At 36.3% G+C, this 10,443-nt stretch overlaps 1 protein-coding gene across 2 annotated transcripts in view; it reads left to right on the top strand.

The window, feature by feature from the left end:
• The window catches only part of LOC149001788 (RIBOSOMAL RNA PROCESSING 5), an 82,511-nt gene that overhangs the window by 50,185 nt on the left and 21,883 nt on the right, over window positions 1-10,443 (top strand). For both annotated transcript variants that reach the window (XM_089136251.1, XM_089136252.1), the window contains exons 19-29: window positions 318-424; window positions 589-669; window positions 745-819; window positions 922-1,023; window positions 1,724-1,892; window positions 1,980-2,128; window positions 2,724-2,807; window positions 2,912-3,012; window positions 5,327-5,480; window positions 5,792-5,866; window positions 6,022-6,172. In XM_089136251.1, the coding sequence (XP_088992377.1) occupies window positions 318-424; window positions 589-669; window positions 745-819; window positions 922-1,023; window positions 1,724-1,892; window positions 1,980-2,128; window positions 2,724-2,807; window positions 2,912-3,012; window positions 5,327-5,480; window positions 5,792-5,866; window positions 6,022-6,172 (1,248 nt within the window). The remainder of the gene's footprint in view (window positions 1-317; window positions 425-588; window positions 670-744; window positions 820-921; window positions 1,024-1,723; window positions 1,893-1,979; window positions 2,129-2,723; window positions 2,808-2,911; window positions 3,013-5,326; window positions 5,481-5,791; window positions 5,867-6,021; window positions 6,173-10,443) is intronic.

Below are 10,443 nucleotides of genomic sequence, written 5' to 3' on the forward strand. Positions count from 1 at the left end.
GATTGAATGACTCTAGAAGTAACTCTCTTATGAATTGTGGGGTGCACACCTTGCAAGACATCCTACAGCAAGTTGTCTTGTCCATGATTGTGTTTCTTGTGTTGTGCTACTTGAGCTCAGATCATCCTAAGTTTTGATGCAAGATTCTCTTTCTGTTTGTCTGCTCCCCCTGGCTAGTCTATTCTTTTAATTTTTGTTCTTCTGATGTAATGTATTATAACCCGTCTGCCTCATCTGAAAGCTAGTCAAAATTTGTTTATTTTCGTATGCCTAACTTCCCTAGATGCATGTTTTGAATTTGTTTAATCAATTTGCAGATGTTGAGGGCAACAATATGATACTCTCTGCAAAATATTCCCTTATCAATTCTGCCAAAGAGATTCCTCATGATCTTGCTGAGGTTCATCCTAATTCAGTGGTTCATGTAAGAATGTCTACCTTTCTATTGCTATGATTTTAAAGATTTTCCAAGTTTTTAGAAGTTCCTTTTATATATTTATATTTTCTTTTTAAAGTATAGCATGCTTGCTTACTGGCCAGTGCTAAACTCTATCTTAGTGATTACTTAAGTTTGTTTGAATAAATCAGGGGTATGTCTGCAATCTGATTGAAACTGGATGCTTTGTCCGCTTTCTTGGGCGCTTGACTGGTTTCTGCCCCAAAACTAAAGTAAGCATTTTTTTAGTTATAAACAGATGTCTCTGTGGATAATTTTTAACTAAACCGTCTTCTACTGTTTTGGAGGCTACCGATTCTGGAAGGGTCAATCTCATGGAAGCATTTTACGTTGGGCAATCAGTTCGTAGTAAAATTGTCAACGTTAGTGAGTTTGATACAATGGAAATGTTTTGTCCGAAATTTTCCTTTAAATTTTTTTATTCAAAATTAGACAGTGTTGTGATCACACTCTATTTTGTCCAGGTTAATACTGAAATGGGTAGAATAACACTTTCTCTTAAGCAGTCATCTTGCTATTCAACAGATGCATCTTTTATTCAAGGATATTTTCTTTTGGAAGAGGAGGTAAAAAGATATGCAGTACTATGGGTTGAAACTGTTGACACCATGTTTAGAATGCTTTTGCTTTTTTCTCTTCTGTTAATTGTTTTCTTCTCCTTAGAGTTGATGATTATTGGCCTTAAATCTGGAAAAGGGGAAGCTTTGGATGATTAGTTTGTGGTGTATTATGATAATGAAAATGGCAGGTCGAGCACACAAGTTGGGGTGGAGCTTTTTTTTTTTTTGTGTGTTTGCGCGTGCGTGTACGGTTTTGGGAGAGGATGGGGAAAGGATCGAACATGACTTTGGTTGGGATCAGGTTGAAGAGTTTTCGAAGGTTCTTACTGGGGCTGTGTTTATAATTTAGGAAACTTCAGGCTGAAGGATTTGTAGGCAGGGATCGTATGATACTTTGGGTGTTGGAAGTAATATGACCTTTGTTGGCTGTATTTTTGTTTTCGATGCATACAGTTGTTTCAGAAGATAATGGGCATTTGCAATTAAACATGACCACATGTATTTGGTTTGGTGGCAGTTCTTTGGCTGTCTTTGTGGCAAAGGATAAGAATTCCTCTTTGTATATGTAGTCCGTTGGTTGTGGTCACACTCACATCCTTATTGTTGTAATGCTTGTGGGTCTATTTATGAATTGTTGAGAAAATTGTTTTGGTTCGTCATTGGGTCCTCGAATTTAAATTTTGGTTCCTTTTACCTTCTACTGCAGATTGCTAGACTGCAAATGTCAGGATCTGCTGTTAGTGATACAAATTGGGTGGAAGGTTTCAAAATTGGGAGCATTGTTGAGGGGGAGATTCAGCAGTCAAATGAGTTTGGTGTTGTTCTCAGCTTTAAGGATCATAATGATGTTTTTGGATTTATTTCACATTATCACTGTAAGCACTTCTTTGTACATTTTAATTGTCAATGTATAACTAGTAGCTCTTTGGATGACTCATCCCAGTACAACATATCGTTTGCAGTAGGTGGAACAACTGCAGGCATAGGTTCTGTTGTTCAAGCTGTTGTTCTTGACATTTCTGTGGCAGAACGGCTTGTAGATTTGTCTCTTAAGCCAGAGCTTGTTCGTAGGGTTAAGAAAGACAATTCCAACCACCAGACTCCAAAGAAGGTACCAGTGATTTATATTGCTTTAGCAAGGAAAAAATCATATTTTTCCCTATTTTCTGTGTATCTTATATATCGAGCCATGACTGCACTCACACAAGTTACTGAAGTAATTTCCTGTTCCTATTGCTGATCCTACTCTAATCTCCCCACACCACCAGGGGGAAAAGTGGAATTACTGTCTACTTGATCGTCAATTCCTCTTCTCTCTTTGTGGGGAATAAAGAGTACTGAACATAACTTCCCCCTAGCAAATGGTATCCTATATTAACTTATGTTTTTCTTCTTTAGTTTTTGAGCCTTTTTTACACTGGTAATGACATTACTCCGATTATCCTTATCTCAACTTAGTGGATTTGGCTGCATTAATTTATCAAGAATGAGATTTTAACCCATCATTATCTGGTAACTGAATTTGTTGGCTTGGACTTCATTTTATATATTTATTTTTTGATTTTCTTTTAATCTTATCACCTTAGGATGACAATTTGTTGATTTCTCTTGATTATCTACCAGCTTATTTGGGGTCAAATATTTTTGTTCTCTTTCACTTTTATGTCTCTGGAGTCTGGGCCTAATTAGAGAAATTATCCTTCCAGAAACGCAAAAGAGAGCCAGCAATGGATATAGAGGTACATCAGACTGTGAAGGCCACCGTGGAGATTGTGAAAGAAAACTACTTGGCAAGTATTTGGTCATATGAGCTATAAACTGCGGTTTACATTTGTCATTGGTTGATGTAATTTTGCATCTTCTTACTTTTCAAAGTGGCATTTCACTGTTGCAGGTTCTCTCACTGCCTGAGCACAATAATGCTATAGGGTATGCATCTTCAACTGATTATAACACACAGAAGTTACCCCAGAAGCATTTTGTGAATGGACAAAGGTGAGCTTTATTCTGGTAATTAGTTAATTACGGAATTTATATATTTTGTAGGGATCTACTACTCAATTTTTTACGTATTGTGGCTTTCCATCTAATTTGGAAATTGGTTTGTAAATAAAGGCATAATTACTAGTTGCACTGAGTATCTGATAGTCCTTTTTGCAAGAAACTGAAGAAACATTCTATATACATATAATTTTGTTCACTCTTTTTTTTTTTTTTTTTGGGGGGGGGGTGTTTGGGGAAGGTGGTTGAATACAAATAATTCATTTGCAAAAAGGAAGATGGAAATTCAAGGAGCCCTCAGAAAGGGGTGCAATGAACAAACAACAAACTTAAAAATAAAAGCTAACCAAACGCTGTCCTCAGGAGGAAGACGGTGGCAGGAGAAGGGCAGACCCAAGACACAACAATGTGCCTATTCCATGGGAAATTAAAAACCAGAGGAGGCAAAAGCAAGAGCATGGTTGGCTTTCGTTTTTTAGGAGATCATTCCCATATTTTCTGCAAGGGTCTGGAGCTGGAGGACTGTTTCTGAGATTTTGCTAAATCCAAATCGTGCCAATGATGGGACCAACTGCAAGCTTTATCCCTGGAATCACATTTAAGTACTGTGATTTAAGTACTGTTTCATGTGACATAACCATCCAAATCCATTCTCAAACTAGTGGAAGAATTAATTGTTTCATAACCTATATTTTACCTGATGCCCTTACCAAATAGAAGAGGAAATTACACAAACATTAAAGATGTGATTCACTGCTTCCAAAGCTTTCCAACAGAAGCAACTGGAAGAGAGACTAGGATCTGTTGGTGTAAGCATGACAATCGATCAATAAGAACTTGCACTGATGAGACAAGTGTTCATTGATCTGATGAAGTCCTAAGCCACTTTGGATCTGAAGTTGCATGGAGATGGTAGGATATGGAGGATGGGGCTAATTTGCATTAGGCGGAAGTTGTAGAGGTCCCTGCAGACAGTGAAACTGTGGCAAGGGTTTGCCCCTTGATCCATGATAACTTGGCCCAAGGAGACTAGGGGCATGAGATCTGATGAGGTCCTTAGTTTCAAGCCACTTTGGATCTGATGAGTGACAATAACTTGCCCTAAGGAAACAACAGCATAAATTTTAGATTGCTGCTGTGGTGCAACACTGGTTGGCATCCCTCTTTTTCTACTGGTTTAAACTACTGAAACTTGTCAAAGATAGCTGAAATTGCTGGTTGAAACTTTGCATTTTTTAGTCGAAATGAAAACCCAAGAAACTCCTTGAGCAAACTTTTATTCCCAATTTCGACTGAGATGGGTCGAAACCTCCAGACTGATGGGCTATGCTTTAAAACTCCCAGATCTCGGTCTAGTTCTGAGAACTTGGGTGATTTCCATCGTAATTTCGACCGTCTCCCCTCATTTTTGCCTCTTTCAAGCTGTTTTTCACTAAAAAATCACCACTCCTTATTAGTATGTTTGCATATGGGTATGGGGATTTATTGGGTTTAGTGTTTAGAGTATGCATCTTCCACCTAGGCACTCAACTTGGAACTGAAGCTTGGGAGTTTTTATTTTGGTTATTGAATTCGTAATTTTGTATGAAACATTCAAAGTATGTGATACAATTTCTTTAATTTTACTAGTCTTTGTATTTGTCATGGAACAAATGAAGGAGAAGTGGGGCTTGCTTTCTTCAACAGTTGGACTGTGCATTTAACAAACTCCTGGTTCTTTAGAATTACAGCTGTGAGAACCAAACCTGCAACTAAAGTGCTTCTGAACTAAGCTCAGCAACTTAAACTTAATCTTTAATTATGTGGTCTAGTTATTATTCACACTCAGAATGGTTTGCGAGAGTAGTAGTGAAGGTGTTTTGTTTGGCGTCAGCCTGATTTCTGAATATCTTGAATGCCTTGGTTCACATAGGCACCATGGCTACCCGCATCTAGGGAGTCCAGAACTGTTCCTCAGAATTTCAGGTCAATTGAAGTTCTCTCTACTTGAATAGAACCTAGACTACTAAATGTAATATAATCTCCTTAGTTTTTTCGAAGCAGTACTGTCCAAATCAACCCAGGTCCAAGTTAGGCAGTTAACATAATGAAACATTGTCTTGCAATTTCCTGGTATCTCTTTTAACCACTTTGATTGGTTAGAGTGGTTATGTAACTTATGTTACTGGCTGATCTCAAATGCAGCCGTAAAATCAGGCCGAGGACAGCGGAGGATTAAGTGTAGAAATTCTATATAACTCACATAATGAATATGGATGCTTTTGACATTTTCAATGATTCACTCTAAATGCAAAGTTATTTGTTGCAGTGTTGCTGCCACCATTGAAGCTCTTCCAAGCCCTTTAACTACTGGGAGATTCCTTCTGCTTCTTGACTCTCATAGTGAAGTTGCTGGGGTCTCTAGTTCAAAAAGGGCCAAGAAAAGGTCTAATTACAATGTGGGGTCACTTGTGGAGGCAGAGGTACAGAATTTTCATTCCCAAATGTGATTTCTTCTTTGTAGCTTGTTATTTTGAGGGACGTTATGGATCAGGATTTGAGGGTGGGCTTTGGTGCAATGGTAAATGTTGCTCCATTTGGTCTATTGTGGCCAAGTGGTCACGGGTTTGTGTGTGGAAACAGCATCTCTGCAAAAGCAGGGGTAAGGCTGCATGTGTTGTGACCCTCCTCAAATCCCAGTGTTGGGAACCTGGTCCACTAGGTACACCCCTTTATTTTTGTGCATTGGAGTAAGAATTGCTTTTACTTTTATATTTCAATTGTTATTCTCCAGATTACTCAAATAAAGCCTTTGGAGCTGTTGTTGAAGTTTGGCACTGGTTTTCGTGGGAGAGTACACATAACTGAGGTAATCTTTTATTTGGTTATTAATTTCTATGAGCTGATTATATGGGTATATTTCATGTGTTTTAGTCTTATACTCTTATAGTGTATTTTTTTTCTTCTTGATATATCCTAGTTGTCTGTTATTTTGCATTAAGTAAAGCTTTCTTCAATGGACAGGTAAATGATGACAAAATAGTGGAGGACCCCTTTAGTAAGTTTAAGATTGGGCAACTGCTTACTGCAAGAATCGTTGGCATGGGTAACCCATCAGAAAAGTCTAAAAATACTAATCGGTGGGAACTCTCCATCAGACCTGGAATTCTTTCAGGTAAAGAGTTACTAAGTCTTTCGTTCTGTTTCTTTTGCATCTTTTAGAACTTCTTTGCTCTCAAAGATAGCATAATGATATGTCTATGCATTTCCTAGAATTTTTTTTCCCCTCATTTTTCCCCTCTCATCTTTTCATTTTTTCTGCCATGTAGAAATTCTTTTTATTCCATTAGTTTCAACCTTCACAACAAACAAAGTAAATTGACTCTTCCTGAAAGCACCTTTACTACTGTATCTAACAAACTTACGATTTTTGGTTTGCACCTTGGATTTATGGATTTTCTAGGGACCGATAACAATAATACAAAGAAAGTTTTGGAAATGGTGCAGGGTTGAATATGAAATATGAAAAACAGAACAGATTAGTGTAGAGAAAAAAATTATGCAGTATTGTGGATCAGTACACAGTAACCATGAAGAAGATTCTGACAAGGGAATTGATAGAAAGAAGGGAGATCAGAAAATTCCTTCAGCTCTAGCTGTAAGCCCAGCTGACAAATCACATATGGAACGCTTCCATTCAAATTTGTACAACGAGAGTAGAACTCCCAAACTATGGTTCGCACTACATGTAGAATTTCTCTGCTCAAAGTAGTAATTTAACTCAATGACGAAACGTAGTAATCTATCCAGTTGCAATTGAAAAATTCTCACTGCTTAGTGCTTACATTCTTAAAGTTTTTCTTCACTTTATCAAAGAGATCCTCCCTTGCTTTTCTTTATCTGGTTGATAATAGAAAGCTATACAGTCAAACTTTGCCAGCAAAGCTGTGGCATTTTTGTCACTGTTTCCAAGCCCTGTTTTCTGTTGTCTTCAATAATATGGGGTTGACCATAGACATAGCTGATACAAGTTGCTGTAACTTCCTGCTTAGTGCATCAGCCATTATGTTGCCCTTTCCTGAATGATTATTTATACCCCCGTCATAATTTAATTTTTTTTTTGTGTGTGTGTGTGTGTGTTTGGGGGGGGGGGGGAATTCTCCTCCTAACAACCTAGAAACAAATTACAGTATTATGTTTACGAAAAGTTTCATAAACAGGTTACAGTCAATTTAGATCTTCTCCCTAACAACCTAGATTCAAATAAAATCAAATCTGTCCCACATATATCTTTTGTTTATTGACCAGCATATGATCCATCAATATCCTGCGATATCTTACTGACAAAAGGCAAACCTGATGCAAAAGGCTTCAATCGTCAACTGGGAAGCTGTTTTGATGCCTTGACCTCGGGGCTACAATTGTGGTCTACCAATCGTCGCGCCAAGGCCCGCCCCTCTATTGCTGACCAAGTAACACTAAAATATTATTCTAACTGCATTGTTTAACTGTAATAGTCCTCTCTTCTATCTTAAATTCAGTTCCTTTGGGTTAAGATGTTTTTTGAGTTCTTTCTGTGATTCTCGCACCTTTCATTGTTTAGTTGTCTCCTTCATAGTTTTCGAACTAAAACAATTGTTGCCACTTGCCAATTCTGAAATTATGAGCTTGGTGCTTTTGCTCATGAATTTTTAATGGTCTTGATGCATAAGCTATCACTCTGCCATACTGCATGAACATACACCTCAACCACTCTTCTAGCATTGCTGTGAATAGTGAATCCTCATGCTCCATGCCTCCATCTGTAATAAGATTATGCTAAGTCATATATTAGTTTGTTTCGATTCTTGAAACTCTTTTTTCAGTCATTGGACCATACAAATTAGACACTTTTCTAGTGAGTTTGGTATAGGGGTGCAACTCTGGTCCTGGTGGCCGTGACCTTACCCTAAGCCCAAAATATTCTGGCCCTGTATTATGGCCAATGGTGGGCCTGAGATTACTATTTGTCCCATTTTGGCCCTGATTTTGTCCCTTACTTTGGCAATGATTTTGTCCTTAATCTTGGCCCTGATTCTAAGGCTAATTTTATTCCTGATCTTGACCCTGATTTTGGCCCTAATTTTGACCCTAACCCTAACTTTCATCGTAATATTAAGTTTTATGCTAACCTTGATCCAAGCCCTAATTTTGACCATGAGTCATTCTGATTTAATGAATCCACTCACTTAAATTTATATCATTAGTTTTTTTAATTTATTTTATTGTAGTCATTTACTAAAAATAAATGATTGATTTATTTATTTTTAATATGTAACGATAAAACAGACTTTTTTTCTTTTTTCTTTTTTGTTGTGCTTTGGTTAAAGTATTGTTTTATTTTTAGTATGTTATGATAAAATCAGACTTAGGTCATTTGTTACACCCAAAATTTTTATTAAATATATTTATGTAAATAATTTTTAACTTAATTAGACTCAAAATTCTAATCAAATTTAATTAGGGTATCTTAGAATTAAAATTCTAATTAAACTAGGTTACATTTTATAGGCCATAGATTTAATGTTACAAATCATTACTCTTAACCTAGGGCATTCTAGGATCAAAATTCCAATTAAACTTTATTTTAGGTGCTTTTTAATGATCATTACACAAAATAAGTTTAATTGAGTGTATATAGTTTATTAGCTTCATACTGTAAATAATAATTGGAAACTAATTCAAGTCATAATTGCACTTAAACGTAATTTTTATAAATGGACAATCCTGATTTGAAACATCATCAAAGTAAAATTTTAAAATAGAAGGTTCTAAAAGTACTTTTAATCATATTAATTCCTGATAAATGATGACGCCTCGACCTTTAATGATGTGAAATATCTAATATCTATTGTATATCTTCTTCTTCTTCTTCTTCTTTTTATTTATTTATTTATTTATTATTATTATTATTTTTTTAATAAGAACTTTATTTTTCAATCCGGAATTAGACAAAATTTGTTGGTATTATTTGGGAAAAATAACAATTTCGAAGAATAAAATTATACTAACCTATGTACTAAGATAAATGTTATTTATATATATTTTTCTTCTAGGTAATTAGGTTTTAATTAACAAGGTATATTAGATACTTTACGTAGTTGGACTGGTTTTTGTCTTTCAAAATGTATTCTGTTGGTAGGGACTATTAGGGGTGCGACTGATATTTCCTTTGTTTTGTGGTGACATTAATATTAGAACACAAATCACAAAGTGACACTATATATATAAAAGCTCTCTTTTGCACTCGCTTAGAATTTTGTTTTTTTAATGTCTTATACATTAAATAGGGATATTGAAAATTATAATTTATAATAATGAAAATTATACAACTCTAAACATTAACATCAAATTGCATTTGTTAGTCGCTTAACTATATAATATCTTATAATAGACCAATATTTTTATATATTAGATGGTTCAAATTGAACAATTGGTTTGGTTCAAAATTAACAAGTTAGATTATGCCTTTTAATTATATATATCATTCAGATTTGATAAGGGACATGGACATGGATAGGGTCGGGGTCAATCAAAGATAGGGACAAGCTCAAGGTAGGGACGTCAATAAAACCCTATTGGTCCGGCCTGGTTTGATCCTAGCCCATTTTTTAGACGCAAAGGGCAAGATTGGGTTACAAAATAATAAGCCTTGACAGGTTTGGGTCACGTTTGGGTTTGCCCAAGGTTCGGGTTTAGCCCTTAGGCAAACCTGACCTTATGTTAGTGTAATTTGAGTGAAGTAATACCTAAAAGTTTTTTAATAGTGCAATATTATACCAATGCTGCGTAGCTCAATTGGCAAATCCTATAGATTTCAACTAAGATAAGAGGTTAAGGGTTCAATTCTACTTGATTGCGATATTATTATCAATTTTGTTTCCCACTAAAAATTAGGGTTAGGGTGCACATGGTTGGGTCAAGTTAGGGTTGGGTTGGGCTTGGGTTTCAATTTTAGTCTCTAGGGTAGGTTTAGTGTTCAAGACTGGCTTGAACCAACCCAGCATGTCGTCATCCCTTGGTCAGGGACAAGGTTAGGGCCAATTATGAATAGGTCCAAGGCTAATGTGTCCCGAACCGGTCTTAGGGACACTTGGCTCTGTAGGGCTTAGGGTTAGGGGCAAGAATTTTAGGCCAAGAATTAGAGTCAGGGTGGGAATGAGCTTAGCTGAAAATATACAAGGTAGGGGTTGGGATTGCAAAAGCTCGGCCTAGCTTGGCCTTTTGCATCCTTAGTTTGGTCACTGGTGCAAAAATGGTGGAGATTGTGTAAATTAATCTTTCGTAGCATGGTTGTCAAGGTGGCAAGGCGACTAAAGCGGTTGGGTCAAAAATTTTCAATACAACTATTTTTAAACTGATAAATTTGTATTATAAGCTAAACAAATATTTCAAGAATGACATTCA

Source organism: Hakea prostrata, chromosome 10, assembly GCF_041222555.1.
Source record: "Hakea prostrata isolate BN-2017 chromosome 10, UWA_Hpros_2, whole genome shotgun sequence".
NCBI classification, from domain to species: Eukaryota; Viridiplantae; Streptophyta; class Magnoliopsida; order Proteales; family Proteaceae; genus Hakea; species Hakea prostrata.